This window comes from Anoplopoma fimbria, chromosome 7 (genome assembly GCF_027596085.1).
Source record: "Anoplopoma fimbria isolate UVic2021 breed Golden Eagle Sablefish chromosome 7, Afim_UVic_2022, whole genome shotgun sequence".
In the NCBI taxonomy this organism is placed as follows: Eukaryota; Metazoa; Chordata; class Actinopteri; order Perciformes; family Anoplopomatidae; genus Anoplopoma; species Anoplopoma fimbria.
Window position 1 is genome coordinate 8,531,706 of NC_072455.1, and position 23,554 is coordinate 8,555,259.

Below are 23,554 nucleotides of genomic sequence, written 5' to 3' on the forward strand. Positions count from 1 at the left end.
TTTCAATTAAAGATTAACGGTCCAAACACCAAATAGTAGCTACCACTCTCATTTTGGAAAATGGATCCCTTTTGGGTTTAATACTTTGGATTAGAGAGATTATCATAATAATATCAATAAATACGGTGCATCTCTAGTTCCATTATGAGTCGTATCAGAGCACCCTGGAACAGGCTCACACGAACACAGATTTACCTGCACATGAACACACAAGATCTGTCAATCAGAAGACAAATATGTGGAAGCTGTTAAAGCCGAGTTAAAAAACAACAACTAAGAGACACGGAATGAGATAAAAGAGACGGAGGCCAACAATGACAAACCATGAGGAAACAGGGAGACACTGTGTGTGTGTGTGTGTGTGTGTGTGTGTGTGTGTGTGTGTGTGTGTGTGTGTGTGTGTGTGTGTGTGTGTGTGTGTGTGTGTGTGTGTGTGTGTGTGTGTGTTGTGTTTTCCGTGGAGGTCACCGGGATTTAGTTATGCAACTTCGTGATAAATGACAAGCAATCTGCTGGCTCTGTCTGTGTGAGGACTAATCTGTGACTGGCTGACTGTGGAGGGGTCCGTTTCTAGGTGAATGTGTCAATGATAATTAATGTCAGGGCTCCTGCAGACGAGTTCAAAGCCTGAGCATGTATATTGAGTCACAGTTTCTGAACACTTGGCTCAGAGTTTCATTAACCCTTCTGAACCCCCAAAAACATGGAAAAGCATGTTTTCTTAATACAATTGCCAAAACTACACCGTTTATCACAGCCAGAAGCTGTAAAAACGGTTATAATCTGTTATAATGAAGCGGTGCTTAAAATTGGGATATTTCACACAAAAAAAATCCCCCCAAAAATCCCCCCCAAAGAAACTTTTTACTCTAAACAGATCCTGTAAAAACAATAAATTCTGAGCCCCTCAGTTCAACTAGGAAGCCAGGATTGATTGGCTGAGAACTCCAGTCATGTGACGAAAGTTCTGTGAAAGTTTGACTAAACTGCAGGCTGCTGAGCAGAGCACAGAGGAGGAGAGGAGGGCTGTAAGTAGAGGTTGTAAAAATGGGAATAGCTCAACAACAGACGTGATTTTCTCTCCTTCTAGCCATGGTTGTGCTGTTTCCATAGAGATGCAGGACTTTTATATTGCAGTGAAAATAAACTCTGTAGCCTTGATAACTATAATGAAAATCGTTGTAGTTATCAAGGAGCAAGAAAACAAGCTTTCAGTGGGAGCTTGTTTCTGATGGAAATGATGGGAGTAAAAATATTCAACAGGGCTGACTGATTTTAAATAAATATCTAACTTCAATTTTTATATCATCATTCTCATTTTCATGGAAAAACATTAACAAGGATTATATTTGGGATGTGGACCAAACAAAGATGTTCTCTTAAGTCTGTAGAATATGATTTGTAGTTCATTTAAATTGGTCATTTGACGCCACCTGGGATTTAAGAATTGCAGTGGGACAAATTGGGATAGCAAATTATATTGGTTCTTTATGAAACCGTGCCGTCATTTTTAATAACAGCTTTTTGCAGTAAACACAGTTCCATGAAGCAACAAGCTTTAGTGTTTCACAGCGAGAGTAGTAACTAGTTTGGTTTGTGCCGTCTTTTGATTCGAGGTGCCGCTTTGATCAGGGTTCTGGGGGAATGTTTCCATTTCATCTCATCTTTAATGTCACAATCCAAATCATATCCATAAACTTAACTATGTTTTTGGTGAGCAGGCAGAACGCAGATTCAGAACGTCGGATCATGGAAAAAGAGACGACATGTAATCGACGATTTAAAATTCACTCGTCACTCGTGCTGATTAACGGGGCTCAGCGGGCCGACAAGCTGCTCCAGTGGAAACATCTGTAAATGATTCTGGAGATTGTTTTCACAACATCTTAGTTCTGGTAGTAGGTTGGGTAAAATTGCCGTAATAACGGCGCGAGAAAAAACAATCCTTGACCATCACTTTGATCGTCTATGAACGAAATGCCAAAATTCAACCAGAGAGGACATCGTATGTTCTCAATGTTCTGCTCAACTTGGATTTCATTTAATCTCATTTCATTGTTATTCATTAAAATTAAACGCATCATTGAACACTTTCTTTGCAGAAATCAATGATTCTTAAGCTTTACTTCCCGCTTGTATGTGTTTGTGTGTTTGTGTGTGTGTCTGTAGTAAATGTTGATGTTGTTGCTATGACAATAGCAACGGAGGGATATTGATATGAAAAAATGAGTGTAAAAAAACAGGAAGAGGAGCCAGACAGAGAGAAAAACAACCAGGAAAAAACAATGAGTGTGTGTGTGTGCGCGTGTGTGTGTGTGTGTGTGTGTGTGTGTGTGTGTGTGTGTGTGTGTGTGTGTGTGTGTGTGTGTGTGTCTTTGAACTCTTATCTCCCATGCGTGTGCCAGCTATTGCATATCTGCTATTACATAATCAAAACAGTGAATCACATTTCCACACACAGAGAAAACACACACACAGTCCAAAACTGAATGCCGTCAATGTCAAACGTTGCTGAACTAGATCCCGTCGGGGACAAACACAAAGAAACGTTTGGCTCCGACAGACTACAAGTAGTAGTTTACTGCCACTGACACACACATACATACGCACACACACGTCCTCCGCACCGCTTCAGCGTGACTCTGTCTACACAGCGTTGTGTGTGATGTGTATGGTTTGATGCAGTGTGTGCGTGAGGAAAGATGACAACAAAAACACCACAGGAACCACGGCACCACAACAAAGCATGTGTGTGTGTGTGTTTTTGTGTGATGCAGAGACTCAGTATATCAGTATATCCGATTTGTTTACTGATAAAGACAAACTTACACACACACACACACACACACACACACACACACACACACACACACACACACACACACACACACACACACACACACACACACACACACACACACACACACACACACACACACACACACACCACACACACACACCCTATCAAAACCACTATCAGACAGTGACATGTTAACTGTCTGAACCTCAAGCTCCAACATTGATTACAACCTCTACTTACAGCCTGTCATCTCCTCTCTGCTCTGTGCTCAGCAGCCTGTAGCTCAGTCCAAGTTCCACTGAGTTTTTGTCACTTGTCTGTTGGTCTCAGCGTGTCAATCAGGCTTCCTAGTTGTGCTGAAGAGCTCAGATTTTTTTTGATTTTTTTTACAGAATCTGGTTAAAGCAAAAGGTTTATTTTGGGCGAGATTTTAAATGAGACGTGGAGTAAAATGTTTTCGATAAAACATCACAATGTTAAGCTTTGTTTAAGCTGCATTTTCTGGAAAGGAAAATGTAGGTTATCCTGCGTTCAGGATCCTTTTTATTAATGACTCTCTGTGTGCAGTCGACTACTAGCTAGATATACTAACCAGGCTGTCTGGAAACAGGCATCAAATGCAAAGCCTCTGTTCTACTTTAGCTGGCTAAGCTTGGCTTTAGATGGTGTGTTGGGGAGTGGGTTTAACTCAAGGGAAACTAACAGTTAAACTGTGTTGTGCAGCACCTCTCTAAATAAACTGTGTTACTCGTTAGAGGTGCTAAATTTGATATTCAGGCTGGGCGTGCTTTGATTGCACATAAGGGTGCCCCACTGTAACTCAATGCCGCCTCTCTGCACCACTCTCATACGGCGGTTACAGCACCCTCAATTCAAAGTAACAGAAAGAAACTAAAAGCACTGAGGGCCCCAAGGAACTAAAACAGGAACTAAAAGTTCCCTCTACGCATTCCTCGTTGGGCCTCCACCACATCTGAAGAACAGTGAACATTAGAATTAGACCAATCACAGACAGCGTTGCTCAAGGCACTATTTAGACACGCATGAAACACAGCCACTTGTTATTCTTTGTATATACAGTGTTATAGAGGATCTGCTCAGCTTTAATGCGTAACCGCATTTTAACAAATAGCAAATAAAGTTTAATTTCTCTCCTCCACATGCTTCGTTCTCTTGATGGCTGCCCTCTAGCTCATTTTCACATATTCCTCTCTCTTTAACTCGCTCTTTCAGACTACCTAGTTTCTTAAACGGTTGCTGGGTTCCTGAAACACCAGGCTTCTTGAGGCAAACCCGTTCAGTATCTCGGCTGCAGAAGAATTAGTCGTAAAAACAACAAAGAATTGGATGAGCGCGTCGATGTCCCAAACAACGGGGATTTTTTTTAAAAGGTGGCGTTTAGTAGCTCAACAGACCCGGCCCTACACAGGGACAGCTGGTGAACACAGCGGGGCCGCCACCCAGTCACCACAAAGACTAACACGTGAACCAGCACAGAGCCAGGACGAACAATGATCCTGGGGCTTAACGAGACGTGTGGTCCTCCTTCTATTACTGTGTCCAGCCTATAAATAGAAACACAAAGGTCTTACCAGGGCAGGCCACTGTATGTGTTTGGCCTTGGTTCCCTGCAGCAGTCCTCCTCCTGCGCCCTCCTTCCTCTTGGCCCAGACCAGCTGGTGCTCCAGTAGAAACAGCTGGAAATCCTCATAGATCTTCACCCACTCTCTCTTCTCCCACTCCTGGTCGTCAAACTCTACATAAACCTGCACAGAGCACAGAGAAGAAACTTTCAGTGACAACATCGCAAGTTGAGTGCAATTGTTTTTCTTTTGTATTTAAGATCGGCCTACTGAAGCATAGTGTTAGACTGATGAGACAATTTCACTTCACATTTCTCTACAGTGCAGGCTGGAGAGGAGAAGAAGAAAGAAAAGAAGAAGAATTTATGCATAGGGCTGCACAATTAATCCAATTTTATTTATGAAAATCACAATACGGCCCACTGGTGCAACATTTGTTACAAAAGGTGAAAAGTGTTAAAAACCCCATTTAAATTGAACGTTGTGGTCTCTGCAGAGACATCCTGGGCTTACACATCATACTCTAGAGAAAACATGTTTACATTACAGTCATTTAGCAGACACTTTTATCCAAAGCGACTTACAGTCAGTAGTATATTACATATCAATAATATTAGTATGGATCCACACAGAAAACAACCACCCCCCAAAAAAAAATAACAATAAGAACAATGATATCAGTCAAAATAATCACAGCTGAGATTTTAGGTTTTTTTTCTAAATCATTCAGCCCTATCTGCATATAACAGAATCAAAGAATTACACATACAAACAGTACTTTTGATGTACACAATACAATTCAGAAGGCATATAAACTGTTAAAAAAAAAATATATATACTATTTATACCCCTGAATACTACTCTCTTATCATATCAATATATCAGTCATCCTAACTGCTTCATGTTATATAAAAAAAAAAGGTTTGGGATGAATGAGTGAAGCACCAGCAGGTGTTGGATAATGGTTGATAATATTAGACGCAGTTTGATCACAGAGTCAACAGTAATGTGGAGGTATTCAAACACTGCTTTCTATTGGCTGTAGGAATATCAGCCAGTGGCCTTGTATTAGTGTGTTCTTGTATTAGTGTGTGTGTGTTAGCCATCTTCCTTTCTTCATCTTCCCGTTTCATCTTAACCCACCTCCCCGTTCCCTCACTCCTGCTTCTATATAACTCACCCCTCCCCCGTCCATAGGCAGAGAGAGAGAGAGAGAGAGAGAGAGAGAGGCAGTGAGAGAGAGGCAGAGAAAGAAAGAGAGAGAGAGATCAACGGGTGCATCTCTCCTCAGTCAGCCTTCAGCCCTCCCCCTCTCCCATGATGCACTACTGCAGTCGACCAAGTGATCGCTCTCTGCCAGCAGGCACGGAGGCGGCTACCTGAGCGGGTCCTCCCTTTGTGTTGTGTTTACTGCAGTCTGTGTGTGTGTGTGTGTGTGTGTGTGTGTGTGTGTGTGTGTGTGTGTGTGTGTGTGTGTGTGTGTGTGTGTGTGTGTGTATTACCACCTGTCTGTATATTGTTACCTCCATCGTTATGACCCACCACACGCCACACATCCGTCTCCACTGATCCCTGGTCTCTGTCATTCCAGGACACTGGACCCCCACTGGGTCTAGTCTAACACTCTCACACGCTGTACCAGCCTCTGATTCATAGCGGACTCTATCTGTCCCTGTCTCAGTGCCACTAACATCTGATATTTATTCACCTTTCAGCGTCACCTCATTTACAAACACAACTGTTTTCTTCAGGTCAACTGTATTTGTTGATCGCTTTTTTTTAAACTTATTTTTTATTAGTTGATGGAATGTTTTGGTCTGTTGGTTGGAGAAAACAGGCGAAGATGATCAGGGCTGCAGATTATTGTGATCGACCAAGTACTCTACCGACTATTCCATCCATTAATCAGATAAAAAAACGCTTTTGCTAACTAATTAGTTTGCCTTCAGAATATTATCTGTCAAAACTACACCCACTTAGTGTATTAAAGTGCCATATTACAATCTGTGTTTCAAGGCTCCAGACCAACTTTTTTTTTTTTTTTATCACTGTCCCCAAAAAGTATTTAAGCCGGCAAAAAGTTGGTCCAAAATATTGTCATAGATAGTGGTTAATTGAATAAAAATAGAAAAATGAAATGATAAGAAAATGAATGATTGAATATTTAAATATTTGCTTTGATAGAAAGAAAAAACAAACGGTAATGGTATTTGTATTTTGATTATATTATATATATATATATATATATATATATATATATATATATATATATATATATAGACAGTATTGTAAAATCCCTCTCTAACATCCATTTATGTTTCTTCAAACAACTGGAATCATTCGAGTTTCTCAATACTACATCTTACATTATTACATTTGAACAAGTCATTGTAATGTCGTAATTTACATTTTTCCCAATACTCATTTTTACCAAGCGGAGCTTGAACTCATCATAATAAAACCTCTGTTAACGTTAGCTGTTGGCTCCATTACATGGCCAAGAAGCACTGCGCTGCTAACGGCTAACGTTAAAAGGCTCTGTCTTAAAAACTAATTTCAGCCCTAAAAGAGAATCACAACTATAAAGTCATTAAATAGAGATACGCTCAAAACTGTTATAGCAGTTGATTAATTTCCTTTAGATAAACTAACCTTTTGATAAACTAATTGTTTCAACACCAATGTAATTACAAGAATGATTGGAAAAGTTAGTTAAAAAAATATATTGACCATCTGAATTATTGTTGATTATAATTACAAAAATAAAGCTCTTTTTTTTTTTTACAGATTGTCATGGAAGAAATCTATTTCCAGTAATTTTAACTCCTTATACAGACATAGTCCAAACATTATCTGGTGTTGGGCTATAATGAGATAATGCTGGCCACACTCTTGGGTAAACAAGGTCCTTTTTTAAGGGCTTGAATAAGGAGAGACACGGGGAGAAAAGCAAATGGAGCTGCTGCATAATACTAGTTAGTAAACGGAAACACTAAACATAGTGCAGGACTGTTTGCATCGAAATTGGTATTTTTCATTTTTCTATACGATAATCACCCGTCCCTTAATAATAATATTATTATTATTAAATATATGGGGATGGTGATCCATATGTCTCATGAAACAGACGCGGTTCCATTACACACACACACACACACACACACACACACACACACACACACACACACACACACACACACACACACACACACACACACACACACACACACACACACACACACACACACACACACACACACACACACACACACACACACACTCTTTTCTTTACGTATCTTGTCTATTTTAGTAACGGTGCCACAGAATGCGAGCAACACATCTGGCTTACAATTCTCTATGCAGCCTCAACTCTACTGTGTGTGTGTTTTATTGTCCCCCAAATAAACAGGATACACACAAATATAGACAGTCATGCATATGGACATTTACATATTTTTGCCAGGCTGCATGTCAGCGCGGTCCATTTAAACTCAATCTGACACTAAGTGTTGCCCGTTGGCACAGAGTCTATAAGAGGCCACATGGGGACAGGGAGTTATGGGGTCGAGCTGGGACAAAGGAACGTAGACCACAAACATAGAAGTGGCCTCCATCGCTACTTCTAGCCCCTTACACCGGTTAATACATGAAAAATATTCATTTCAATATGGTTGAAGTCAATATCACAAGAATATTGTCTCAAAGATAAATATCACGATATGTGTACACACATGTGCTCAAAATCACACGCTGATACAGCATGACCACATCGATAGAAAATGCCCAAACAACGCTTTAACTGTGAACACCTGCTTATGATGACTTTGACACTCAATAATGCAAAGAGCCAATACTGCACTTGATCAATATTATATATATATATATATATATATATATATATATATATATATATATATATATATATATATATATACACATATACACAGTACCAGTCAAAAGTTTGGACACACCTTCTCATTCAATGGTTTTTCTTTCTTTCTTTTTTCTTTTTTTCTACATTGTAGATTAATATTGAAGACATCCAAACTATGAAGCAACACATATGGAATTATGTGGTAAACAAACAAATGCTCAACAAACCAGAATATGTTTTATATTTTAGATTCTTCAAAGTAGTTGAATGAGAAGGTGTGTCCAAACTTTTGACTGGTACTGTATATATATATATATATATATATATATATATATGATTTTTTATTTTATGTCTAAAATGCCTCTCCTCATCATCAGAATATAAATCGCAGCAGCCGGCCTCGTCTATCTCTCTGCACAATCTGTTGACGTCACTCTCTGCCTCCCCGTCGGGCACAAGATGAGAGACGACGACAGGGAGAGTGAGACGTTCCCGCTAAACCCGTCATGTGTCAATCACTTCCTGTCTGTGCGTGCATGTGTGTGTGCCGGAGTGGCAGCAGCTGTGAAGAGCCTTGATCCTTTAAAGCTGTCAAACCCTCAGCCTGAAAAAAAAAAAAAAAAAAAAACACCACACACATGTAGTGCGAGCGCTTTCATCACATGTGTCTGTGTGTTGTCATGACTGCGTATGGGTCAACTCTTATTTATCCCACTGCGTGCAGATTACGACAGCGTACAGTACACGATGTTGATCCATCTGCCCGCGCTGATTACCGTCAGCGAGACTATTGATAACCGAGACACGTCCTGAGCGAGGACGATGCCGTAGTCCGTCTGCACACACATCGAGTATTCAGTCGGGGAAAACATACACATGATAGAAACAGGGAGACTCTGTTGCTATAGTAACGGGCGGCAGCAGTGAGTATTGGACACACACACACACACACACACACACACACACACACACACACACACACACACACACACACACACACACACACACACACACACACACACACACACACACACACACACACACACACACACACTAAATCAGTAGGCTTCTATCAGCCACAGTGAGGGGCAGAAATAAGAGACAGAGAACAAAGGAGAGCAGGTGCCACATTTGAAACTCCGTGAGGCATCTGATATTAGAGACATGGGCTCCCACTATCACTACGGGCCGCCTGTCACTCTGTTCTTAAGAAGCCAAGCTAGATGCAAGAATGAGGCAGACCGCATACTCCTGGGTCAGCCAATAGGAACCTGTTCCGCACTGTGTGCAGATGGTGAGAGTGTGTATGTGTGGCTGAATGATTCAGGAGCCCACAGATGGACAAGGGCCCCCGGGAGAGACCTGTTTTTAGGCCGGCCCAGAGTCAGTAGCGGGACCCCTGATGATGCTACCTGCATGTGTCAGTTCTCACATGAGACCATGTATCGTGTCAGCAGCACCGTTGCTATAACAGCTGCTGTCAAGGACGGCTTTCATTTACTTGGCAGGGATGTTTTGTAGCATGTGAGATGTCTCAAGAATATACAAACAAGTACAATCGAAGTTTCCTAAAAAAATTATAATTAGAAAAACAGTGCAAAGGCAATTTACTTTCGGGAAAAACATCTGCACACATAGACTGTATGTAAGAAGTGGACGTAGTCTCTGTGACATCACCTATTGGTTTGTGGACTGTTGTTGTGAAGCCTCGAGTTTGGCATTTTGCCCGTCGCCATGTTGTTGTTTTTTTGGAATGAGAGGTGAGACAAGAGGGAGAAGCGAAGTACAACTGGACGCTTTATAAGAAATACTAAGGCGACCAAAATGTTGCAACAAACTGTCATGATTTGAAAACACAGAAGACGAATACACGGACAACTGCCAGACTGGACAACATTGTGGTAGCAACCTGTCAATCACAATAAGCCCGCCTTCTATATAATCAGAGGAGTCGCCCCCTGAGGACATTAGAGAGAATGCAGCTTTAATGGCCTCACTTTTCTGAACCAGAGGTTGCCACCAGGTTGTACAACAAATGGGGGAAAAAATATGTGAATTACTGAAGGTATCCTATTAGTCAAATTTTTTTCTTGTTTCTTAATGATGTTTGTTTTTATTTATTGATGGATTTATTATGTCTTTCGCAGAATTTTTTGCTTTCTTTAACGTAATAACGGTGTGTCAGCATATTGCCGTGTTTGTTTAGTGTATTAATTTAAATACATATACTTCACACTTGCTTTGGATTCCCGAAAGGGAAGAACATAAGTTTACTACAATTAATGACAATAGTTCCCACTCTTACATTGACATTTCAGAATGTCCAAAGCCACAACTCCACTGTTGTGAAACTACCTAAATTAAATGTTTTATAAACACTTTCTTTCAATGACAAACAGTGAAATCATGCCTGAATAATGCATAAAAAATACGACAATTCCCATAAAATCACATGGTAGGACATGGGAGCCAGTGAACGCACCAGCCTTCCATCTGAGAAACGGCGATGAGATGCAGCTGACTGCCTCTTTCAGTCCATCTGAAGACCTTGAGTGTCTTAGAAAACAGCCGATCCAAGGCCAGAGGAATGAGTGGACATTAGTCAGGAAGTGAAGAGAAATATCATGTATTTGATGTGTGTGTACACGGATGTGTTCAAGTGTCTCTGTGATACAGAACATTACAGTATACATGAGCGTATGTGAATGTGCGTTTAGCGGGTGGCGTGTAATCTGCCTGTCACTAACGGCTGCAGATCAGCTTTCTGGCTGGCTGCACCAGGGCCGCCGGCAGCCAATGAGCACAGAGCATGGCGGCGAGCGACCAATGCGGACATAGCGGCGTAATCTGCTTTTTAAATAGAGCGCCAGATGCAGAATACAGAGGAGACGAGAAACAGAGGCTGTGCTCTGTGACTGTTTCCACTGACAGGACTGGAATACTCTTAATACTACGTGTACTACTACTGTGTGAATGTGGTTTTCTTTAGATTGTGATTTGCGTGAAATAAATTGCATTTAGAAAATATGTGTTACTCACTTCCTCTTTTATTTTACTGAGAGTGACCGAGATGCGTGAGGAGTCCATCAGATCACAAGCCTTACTTTCATTCTGCAGCAATGGAGTTACACAGAAACACACACGGACACACACACACAGAAACACACACACACGGACACACACACACGGACACAGCTCTATCCTGCTCTCCAAAAGCTCTAATCTGATTTATTGAGCTTGACTGCACAGAAAACATGTAGACTATCCAAGCTAAAAGGACACCTCTATCCCTTTACCCCCCCCAATCGTACAAGTGTTAGTCCACTAGGACCTGCCGTGGTGGAGGACAGCCCTAAGGTTAACTGTATGTATCAGTGATCAGCATCAACAAGTCCTGACGGATGAGGCATTTCAACACTGCAAGAGTGCACGAGTGGCACGAGATCTACTCCAATACAAGAAGCACAGAGCCATCAGTGTTTTCATTTAGAAACCAGGGAGGGGGAGAGAAAGGAAAGCAGAGATAAAGGCAGCAGCTGAGCCTGACAAAAGACAAGTCGCTCCTCTGTCATCATGTGATTGTCAAGAACACAGACCTGCAGATCCTCAGAGGAGGCAAACAATAAGAGAACGGAGAGTGGATCACAAGAAACAAAGAAGTAATTATGTAACAAAAGATAAATAAAGAAGAAGATGGAATGGATGAGGGATGAGAATGTCTCATTAAAAAGGGAAAACGGGGTGAAAAGAGACGCATAAAGGAAACACCAAGTAAGATGATAAAGAATTAAATCATTGAAAACCGAAGGACTTTAGGGGAGGAAAGTGGTGTGTGCGGGTCGTAAACGGACACAGGAGGACAAGAAAATACAAGACAAAGGAGACAAGTGAAGCTGCTGATCATTTGGAGAAAGGAGGAGACAAAAAACGGATGATTCCGATACTTGTGCAAAAATTAAAAGAGCAATAAAAAAAAAGATGAACGAGATGATGAAAGAAAAGGATTCAATAGCGTGGGGGAGGAAACGGACAAAGAGATGCGGGGAACAGAGGAGAGGAGGATGACAATGATGAAGGGGAATGCATCACCAGTGACTGGAAACGTTAAGCACGCAGGGATGTGATATGAAGAACAAAGAGGAAGTGGAGATGAGAGCATCATCTGTACCTGGTGATGGAGAAGAACGTGGCTAATGCAACCAAGGGCTCAGAAGGAGAAGGGTAATATATAGCAACAAAAATAAAAAAGGAGGATGGATGAGATGAACATGAACAGAGGAGAGTCCAGCTGCTTGGAAACGGAGTGACTAGCCCACCACAACGGCAACCAGGTTGACAACGCCGTAACCAAGGCTCCCCTTCCCTGACAACGGACCAAATGATGCTGCTGCTGCTCTCTACTGCTACAGAATATCAATCAGCGGAGTAGAGAGAGGGAGAAAGAGGGCGAGACACAGACTTTGATAGAGAGATGGTCCCCCAGAGGTACATAAATATATGAAGCAGCTTCTGAGGCACTGATGCTGGCTGGCTTCCCCTTTGCAATTACTAACAGGCAAGACAGAGTCAGACAGACAGACAGACAGACAGACAGAGAGACAGAGACAGAGAGACAGAGAGAGAGAGAGAGAGAGAGAGAGAAATCTCATCATGCAAAAAAGAGATTCAAGTAGAGCTGCTGTGATGTTCCGTCCTAATACAAAACACAGACAGGGAGATACTCTCTGTGTGTGTGTGTGTGTGTGTGTGTGTGTGTGTGTGTGTGTGTGTGTGTGTGTGTGTGTGTGTGTGTGTGTGTGTGTGGTGTCATTACTACTGAAATTGTTACGAGGCAATTGTTCGATGAGAAGACACGCAGATGAATGAGGACAAAGGGAGATGGAGAGAGAGAGAGAGAGAGAGAGAGAGAGAGAGAGAGAGACAGAGAGAGAGAGAGAGAGAGAGGGATATAGATGAAGGATGGATGATACTGCTGGATGCATGATCACATTAGCAAGAACCGACACTTTGGTGTACCAAGTCAATGCCTAAATGTTTTAAACCACAGTAGTCACTTATAGCGAGATCAGGGGATGATAGAAAAATGTCCCAGAGGACGCTACCTTGTAAACTACAAATCTGTGCTGGAATCTGCAGGATGAAAGCTATTTGACGTTAGCAGTCCTGCTTGGCTAATAACGGAGTTAACAGAAGCGGCACGGAGATGCATTATGATGCGTTCAAGATCTAGTAAAAATGAGAATTGGGCAAAGTTCAAACCATAACATTTTTCATGATGTGTTCAAAAGTAATCTTGTAAAACGTAATCGAATTTGCAAAAAAACAGTATGCAAATAGTAATAAAGTGTATGTTGAAGTAAATGAGACTTATTGTTTTGGTTTTATACCCTGGTTTCCCACTGGGCAATGACAATCTCTTGTACTGGTTTCCACTGCTAACTTTCTGCTTTGTTTCCTTGCACACCTGCACCTTCAAACTGAATCCAGAATCACATTTCAGCCGTTCTCTTGTGCTTCAAACGACAGCTCCAAAGCTTTCTGCTCTTGCTCTTCAGCGCGCTTTCGGCGCTCAATGCAAACTGAAGATTTGTGGATTCATTCGTTTTTTTACCCATCAAATCCTTCTGACGTTTACACGTTGAATGAAACTTAATCTTTGCAGTGCTTCAGCTTTCAATTTCACACCTCAACTCTGCTCTCACACATAATCATTTAGCATATTGCATACTTTCAAATCCGACGAACACACATCAATCACACGTTGACCTGTTTACAGCGTTCACCTTAAAAGCACAGTGGAAATGCCTTTTCTAGTTCATAATTCCTATATTTGCGTACTGTGTGTGCAGTTGTGACTTCTGCTCTGTTACATTTATCCCCATAATCTCCCAGGATTACATAGAGTAGAGATGGAAAAACTCCTGCAGTATTTTAGAACGGGGCTATCGTTTTTTTGGACTTCTGGCGAACGTGTGAAAAACGACACACCCTGGTCGTATGTTTATTCCAATGGCATCATTAAAGTTTCCCCTGTCACATCATTTCACCTCTCAGATGTGTCTCTCTGTAGAGAACAAGGACCAGTGGCTACTGGAGATGAAAAAACACGGAGGGACTCCAAATGGTCGGCCACGACGCCGAGCGTTCAAGTCCACAGGTGAGCTCTGAATCGACACGGACCGTTGACGTTTCTGTTAAATCACCAAGCTAACAAAAAGCGTTCAATGCGGTTAAACAACAATATATGAGCTTTAAAAACGCTCTAACCGGGTTAAAGCTCTGACAGCACAGAGTAGAGAGGGGAGAAGAGTGGCTCTGTTGTGGTGGTTCACTGCGGTGTGAGTAATGTGAAGGAGAGAGACAGAATGAGAGAGCAGATGAGCTGAAGTAATGCCCAATGACAGCATGAAGAGACATCCCCTCTTCCACAAGGTCATCTCTCCCTCTCTCCGTGGAAACCCACATGGGAACCAGGGCAGAGACAAGATGGCGAGAACGAAGAGACACGGCACAGAGATTTGAGAGAAATGGGGGTGAAAAGTAGGGAAGAGGAAGGAGAGCGAAAGTGGGAAGAAAAAAAAAATCTGGCAGACACAGAAAAAGAGATAAACAGTGAAAGATGGAGAATGAGGAAGAGAGAGAGAGAGAAAGAGGCAACGTAAACAGCCCTGAGCAGAGTGATGTGACCCAGCTTCCCCGCTCCTTTATGCCTCCTTCATCTTCTCCAATGCGAAGGATGTGTGGGCCCAGGAGAGAGGGAGGGAGAGAGGGAGGGAGGGAGAGGTGAGAGAGGAAGAAAAAAAAAATCACATCCAAAAATAGCACTGTGTTGTTGTAGACGCAATACGAGGGAAAATACTAACTCTTCCTCCTGAACCACTAATTTCAGGCTCAGAATGGTTTCATCTTTGATGCGTCTTCCACGTTGCGTTGCGCTCTGCGTTGCGTTGCGTTGGTTCAGTGTGTGCTCATGGCGATGAAGTGATGAACCAGTGCGGCTCATTGATGTGTTTTAATAGGTATTGGACAACAATGGAGCTCCATGACACAGATGAAGAAGATACATCAGGGCTTGGATTCACACGGTGCTTCTTAGCAGTTAGTAGATAAATTCAGATTTGTTTTGACTCGGCAACGGCATGTTAAAACCACAGAGTAAAAAAATATTGTGGAGAGCAGATGACAGCGTTGCTTCCCATGTAATCCACTGACTCCAACATGTTTGGCCCCAAGTCTGCTCATTGACTTACACGCTAAGACTTAAGCCAAATCCAATTTGTTTCTCAGGTCCAGCCTTTAGTGCCGTCTGCCCATCATTTGTAAGTGATCACATTTGTTTCTTTAGGCATTCCCAGCCCCATTAATCAGCTGTGGCGAGCATGTGTGCGCCGTCGATACAGCAGGATTAAAGTGCTCTGAATCACTTTAATACGCCATGTCGGAAGTGATACAAACAACAGTTTGTCAACTTTATGTTACTTCCAAATTCAAAACAGCGTTATTTATTTGAACAAATCTGATTGCCGTTTGATGTGACCTCATCAAGCTTTATGATCCCTCTTTAGAGACGTCCTATTAGTCAGACATAAAACAAATCAACATCTTGGTTAAAGATGTTGATTATCGCTGTGAATCACATGTCTCGACAAAACGTGCATTCTGGGAACTTGTGATTTGAACATTTTTCGAAATTGTACATAATGCCAGTGAGAACAGTATTGGTCAGATTGGAAGACAACGAGACGACATTTAATCACATTGCAGTGCAACTCCATATCTAACATAGACCCTATATGGGGTCTGAAATATGGAAAAGTGTGGAGAACACTATTCAGCAGAAGGGTGAGGACACAAAGTGGGAGAAAAACAAGACCTGCTTTTCTTTTCTCTTGCCACTTTCTCTTCCTCTCTGCGTTTCCCTTCCTTCCCTCCTCTCACTGAATCTCTCATGATAATACGCCTCTAATAATAGCCCAGTTGCATCGGCACAATCGTTGGGTGGAATCTAGGGCAGCCGCTGCAGAGGCAGTATGGGAAAATCCCTCCTGCCTTCTCCAGCCCGCATGCCCGCGGACTGCGCACGCACACACGTGTGTGTGTGTGTGTGTGTGTGTGTGTGTGTGTGTGTGTGTGTGTGTGTGTGTGTGTGTGTGTGTGTGTGTGTGTGTGTGTGTGTGTGTGTGTTGGCATTCAATCTGTCCTGCACAGGAAGAAGCAGACCGGGGGCTAAAGACTTTGTACACAACAGCTACAGAGCTGATTCTCAGAGTTGGAACTGCTGGATGTCTTTTTAAAAAGTCTTTCTTTATGTTTTGAATGCAGCATCTCCGATACATTGTGCTGTATCTGTCGGTGTGGGAGCCTCTTTGGAAAAATCGGCACCAAACTTGTGGATAGTCATAGAAACTAGATTTAACACTGTGTTCCATTCATACGGGATAAAGCTCCCTTTGCTAAACGTTTAGAATGCTGACATACCCATAACACACATGGTTTTCCTTTACGACTCCTAAATCAAACTACTGCAACATCCTCGTGGAAAGAATGGTGGTGTGAGGATTATAAGGTGTGTCAAGCGTGTCCGTGCTCATATGAACCCTAGGATGCTCAGCTCAGTACGTAAAGGAGTATGAAAACTCAAAATAATTACTGTTGAATTGGCCAAATAGAATCTAGTCAGGTATATTAATGACATGCAAAACATAAACTCTTCTTTTCCAGGGTTTTCAAATGGTAATGCCCACTGTTACATGGAATACCGAATGTAAGCTAATCATAAGGCTATGGACGCTAGCACTAGCCAACGTTAGTTGTGCTAGGTTTGGAAATTACCGAAAAGGGTTCTGATTCTTTGAGGAAGGGCTGTAGTCAGGCTGTGCGAGGTGAAATGACTGCTTTATGAGAGGAGTCTGGGGGCCTCGAGGTGAGCTATGATCAGAAAAGAGCTTCCTGATGGCAAGTTAAAGCAGCTGTGGACGGGAGCAGCAGAGAAACACACGTTAACCCCCCAAAAAGCATATTTTCACCACTCAACCTTCCGACCGTCGTTTTGGACGGGGGACTTATCTATGCTCTCTTCAAATCCACCAGTATCCATTAACAAAAACACTTATTTTACCTCGCAGAGCAGAGACGCTGCTGGTCGACCCTGCCTCGATCGGTTGGTTTGTTTGTATTATTGTGTGACTTTTGGATCCATGAGCAGACCGATCAATGCATCAGTAGATGTGTGTGGGCTGCATGAGTTGAGAGCAAGTGACAAAATCAGAGCCTCCAGGACATTTGTACACATCCTAATTGAATTCGTTACTTGGAGAGTAATGTGTTCCTCTGACTCTCACACAGGAGATCGTTCCCTGTACATTCATTTAATGTTGAGAAGCCATCGCTGACACCCAACTGACATTTCATTCACATTTGATCTTTGAAATGATTTGGACATTGACCTTCTATCTGGACATGACATGACATGACATGACATGACATGACATGACATGACATCTACGTGTTGTGATGTCACGGCTGATTCAGGGGACATTTAAGGTGGACAGAGAACCACACACTAAAGCTAATTATTGTATTATTAATAGCTGATTTAAGACCACAGCTTTGTTCATGTCTCATATTTGATGGTCTATTGTTTAGTATGTTACATAACGAGGTGTCCAAAACTGGGAAGTCACAGTTGTGAAACACTACAACGTGTCTTAATAGTGGTGTAATCAGCGTGTGAAATACCCAAAGGAGGGACGACGTCCAGCTTTAATCCAGGTTCTCAAGAACGCCACAAGATCAGATTTGTCCAGACGGGGTTCCACTGCTCAGAGCAACCTGTTGCACTGACCGGTTGTGTCATTTACAGCCCACAGTCGTCTCTCACACTCACTCCTCATGTTTGAGAATAGATGCTTCACACTTTGAATAATGAAAACTGCTTGGCGCTAGTAAGCTTTTTCACAGACATTTAGTGACAATTGCAAGAGATCAGTATTTGTCCTATGATATTGCAGACACCCCCAAAATTTGCGATTAATGTTTTCAGGGGTTCTAAAGTGTCCATCATTTTGACACTGGGTGTAATAGTAACTAAGATGTAAAGGGTCACCCTGTAGGAACACAGTGGTGCATTGACAACACATTCCCTATTGCTTTCCTGTTCATTTCTTAATCCTTGTACTTGCTCTGTATGTAAAAAAAACAAACCAACTGAATGGCAACATTAACAGTAATCACACAGCTTTGGTATGGCTGCCATCTTTTCAGACACAAAGACGAGAGCAGCAGTCTGCCAAACAGCTGAGGCCTGCTAATGACTTAATCGCAGATGAGCTCACAGGTTCGGTCAGCGGCTCCTAACCTGGGGGTCGTGACCCCTGAAAGGATCCCATGGTTACAAGATGATTAAAAAAGGACTCAAAAGAAAAAGGATATCTTTGTTAGTTTTTTTTCTGGTTATGGAAATTCTCCATCAAACAGCGTTTAACCTTGCCATTCCGCCCACACCCAAATAGGGCTAAGTGCAACTTTCAAACATCATCAATGCTGTCTGACAAGTTAAGTACAAGTGTACTCTGCCAATTTAGATAAACTGTTGCTAATTAATGTTAATACAAGTGTAGGGTAATGAGAGGCTGACTGATCGCATGTGCCAACTAGCCAAGTTCTCAGACTTGTCAGCTCCGTTACGGGTCGACGCTCTCTGCACCTCACATCATATATTCAGTTTGACCATTAACACGGACAACGGGATGCTAACTTAACTAGTCTGAAGTCAGCAGTGGAGTCATAGCTGGACGTAGCAGTGCAGTGTGTGTGTACACTTTAGGTTATGTTTATAGTTTAACTGATTACATGAATCAGTCAAAAGTCTTATTGTGGGTTAAACGGTTAATTATTAACATCCCTACTTTGGTTGAGAGCAGGGACAAATAAACACAGGAAAGCCAAACGTGGAGTGCAAACAACTACACACACACACACACACACCAGGTCAGATTACCATCACGTGAACACTCTGTGGTGTTGTGTCAGGCCAACATGGGAAACGGAGCAGGGCTGGGTCCTACTACTGATTCATGAGACTTCACTGAGACTTAACTCTGTGTGTGTTTCTAAGAGAGAGAGAGAGAGAGAGAGAGAGAGAGAGAGAGAGAGAGAGAGAGAGAGAGAGAGAGAGAGAGAGAGAGAGAGAGAGCTCCGGGTTGTTGCAGTGAACAAAGAGGACCTCTATTTGTGCGAGCACGCAAAAGTAGGTCTGCGCTGGCTTTGGAGAGCTACAAAAGTGAGTGTGAGTGTGTGTGTGTGTGTGTGTGTGTGTGTGTGTGTGTGTGTGTGTGTGTGTGTGTGTGTGTGTGTGTGTGTGTGTGTGTGTGTCGCAGAAGACAAATGGTCTCTGACATCTCAGGCTATTACAGAGGAACAGCCTGGTACCAGAGGGGTTGGTTTGGTGACCTTAGTTTCCTCCTTGACTACGTATAAACCACGTCACACCTCCAGCAGCACGGTTGTGATCACCTCTTTATTAGCCGCTCTCTCTCTCTCTGGCTCTTTTAATAAATGCCTCCATGCTTTAATGCTTTCTACTTGGCGTGCACACGCCACTTGAGCCGTTGGCTTCACGCCCACTCTGAATTTGTTAGGGGGGATCAAAGGGGGATTGATTGCACGTATAGCTGCAACAATTCATTTTTTTATTCAGCTTTTGTTTTTGCATTTCTTCTGTAGTTTGAAATAGTTGAACATCTTTTGACTTTGGTCTGTAAGGTCAGAGATACTTAAAGTACAAAAATATGACTTTTTGTAAAAAAAAACAAAAAAAAAAAAACATAGGGTCCAACTTTGTTAGAGTCCTGTTTCTATTTATTTCTGTTGCTTGATGTGAAAGCAACTCAATGGACGAGGAATGGCTGATGGGTGAGGTTGAGGACTTATTGATACATGTATTCATCATTTCACAACCCAGAATAAAATGTCCCACTTGCTGTTGGCTGGATTGTATGTGGTTTCCAGGAAATATCACAATATTAAACATGCACATCAACAGATTAAGAGAAAATGATAATCGTTAGGTGTGACCTTAATAACATAATAATTCTACATTTGTATCTTCAAAAAAATGAATGTTTTTCTCTTCACAATGTGAGTCTCTGTAGTGTTTTCTAAAAGATTGTCAAGTTGAATTTAAAGAATCCAAAATGTATTCGTTACACTGCTTTCTTATCATGACATTGGTCAGAATATGGCCTCAGCAGTATTTTCTTAATTACAGTAAATATGGCACATACAGCTGAATCAGGAGGAATTAGCCTAATGTCAGATTAACAACGTCAGCCAGGTTGTTTGCTTGATGAATTTTTGTTATGGCTGGAAAAGATCACGGATCAAAAGATCGAAGATCTTCAGTAAGGCTACGGTCTGCCCCAAAGTAACTATTGGTGTTATTTATTATGATTTATACAACGTCTGACATCCAAACAGGAAAAGTCACTGCATATTCAGCTTCCTGTAGTTATACTGCCTGATGCCCATGAACCTAATACGCACTACGCCACCCGGCTAACCGGAAACCAGCGTCCCCGTGTTGCTTTTTTCTCGGGCTCGTATTGTACTTTGGTTTTGGATCGGCCAATTGTTCAAAACAAATAATTATCGCTATATAGGAGTAATCTATTTAGATTCAGCTGTGCATCTCCTAGGCAACCACTGTAGTTTGATCAATAAAAACATAAAAGACAGTACAGCGTCACTCGCAACACGTGAACCACAGGGCTAAGAGGTGTCTGATTAGAGCGATCACTCTCTCCGCTCTCTGCTACCCAACATGCTTCAGGGTGTGGATGGATTCCAACGTTACCTGTCTGAAATCTGACTCCACACACACACACACACACACACACACACACACACCCACATAGACGGTTCCACGAGCCAGGCCAGTAGAACAACTTGTTTCAAGAGGCTGTTATTTCACTGACGTTAATTACCATGAACCAACTGGCTGAGGACACGACACACACACACACACACACACACACACACACACACACACACACACACACACACACACACACACACACACACACACACACACACACACACACACACACACACACACACACACACACACACACACACACAGCGTCTCCTCTTTCATAGCACGAGACCAACGACTGGAGGCACTCTGGAGAATTGGACTGTCTGTTACTTCCCTCTTTCACCCTCTCTCTCTTTCTCTCTCTCTCTCTCTCTTTACCTGTATCCCTCTCTCTCTTTTCTATCAATCTCCTACTTTGCAGAGGGAGATATTGATAAGATCACTTTCCTGTTATCACTGCATCACAGACTCACACATCACCACAACTATTTGTGTTGACAGTATTCTGACCTTTAATAACCTTACTCCTAGAAGAACTTACTAGACACGATACTAGAGCAACGCCCACAGAGATTAGTTTACTACCTGTGACCTGAGTACTTAACACATGATCACAGCTGAACCGACTCCGTAAAAAAGCTCTGAGCCAACAACTCTATGGGGGCCGTGAGATGAAAACTATGAGAGGAATGAAATAGTAGCAGTGCGACAAAAGAAGTGTTCTGATCAGAGTGCTGATAGAACCACAGACACATTCATACAGTACTGCGGGGGATACATGAGGCACATTCAACACAGACTGATGCGTTTATTCTTTTTTTTTTTTAATGGAAGTTCTACAATCAGTTTAGCTGCACTATGTCAGGGCATCCTGACACCCTTTTCATTCCAGCTGGAATAGAATAAGACTGCTGCTGCCGGGGATTTGACCCATGTGTATTTTTTTGTATCATTTGTGGAGGATTTCTTACAAACTGCGCCCAGACTTCTGGGGTGTGAATGGGACTGTAACCTTCCACCATTTGACCCAAAAAAAACAAAAACATTGTGTGGACGCTGCACAGCCGGCATGAGGAACAATGAGGGCGAGTTATGTGGAGCTGGGATCAGCACACAGGACGACATCTGGTCGAGTGTTCAGAGCTGAACGTCTCCCACGACGCGCTAACGGCAAGCAGGCACCGCATCGGTATTCTCCCCCACGGTCTCTCTCTTATCAATAATTTACATTGTTCTATCGTATATCTATTCACACACACTGACACCACACTCTTTCAGTCTTTTGTTAAATCAGACTTGAAGCTGGAATAAGGCAGCAGCCTTAAACCGAGTATATTTACCAGGGTTAAATATACTCAGTACGTTACGTTCTTTGTCTGTGAATGTATTCCAAATACAAAGTGTCATGCTATTAGTGATCAGGGTTAGTGTCGAAATCCAATAACGGTGATATAAAGTGAGATAAAGCTTTTTGTGAGAGTTCTGGTGTGATATCATTTCCTCATAACAAGACAGAGCTGATAACTCAGCCATGCCATCACTAAGGAAAATGATTCCAGACTGCGTTTATTGATTAATATATATGTAGATTATGACAGATCCATTCTTACAATGGGTTGACACAAGAAGACCACCACATCTATTCCTGAATTCATTAGGGGCATAAACAATGTAAAAACTGATCCTTTTTTAATAAAAAAAAAAAAAAAAAAAAAAAAGGCCTGATAACTCCTGAACAAACAGAGAGACTAAGAGTGTAACAGTCCCCTCAGGGCTTTAAAGGATCACTGACAATCAGCCAAATGACGGGCATCAATGACTGGCGAGTTGCTCGACTTCGAAGATGTCCCGGTTTTGTTTTTTTTCTGATTCCAATACCTGAACGCCTCAATCATGGATTTCAGACGCAGCAAAGGATTTTCTTTTTTACAGAGCTGATCATGGAAGTATCTAACGAGTGAGCCGTGTCGCGTCTCTCTCATCTCTCTTTTCTCTGTTGAGAGTTGCACGTGCTCAGTACGGATCAGGCGGGATGAATCATAAAGGACATGATTACCTGATGTTGGATCGGTGCAATAAGTAGCGTACTCTACGATACCCCATCCAGCATTTCTGATACTGGTAACTTTCTGCAGCTTAGAAATTAAACTCACATGGGACATTCTAAAAGCTCTTTTACTCTTTTGCTGGTCTAATGAATAAGTTATTGCCATATGAGTGTGTGTGTGTGTGTGTGTGTGTGTGTGTGTGTGTGTGTGTGTGTGTGTGTGTGTGTGTGTGTGTGCGTGTGTGTGCGTGTGTGCGTGCGTGTGTGCGTGCGTGAGTGAACATCTCTGATAATTGTGGCACTCAGCCGGTTCAGACTCCCTGGGGAGAGACCAGTCTAGCTGGTAAAGGAACACAGTGACACCACTGTTAATGGT

General features: G+C 42.2%; 1 protein-coding gene across 1 annotated transcript in view; it reads right to left on the bottom strand.

The window, feature by feature from the left end:
- jmjd1cb (jumonji domain containing 1Cb) overlaps positions 1-23,554 on the bottom strand; it is a 101,065-nt gene that overhangs the window by 54,259 nt on the left and 23,252 nt on the right. Inside the window, 1 exon segment of the mRNA XM_054600926.1 lies at positions 4,393-4,566. Coding sequence (XP_054456901.1) covers positions 4,393-4,566 — 174 coding nt within the window.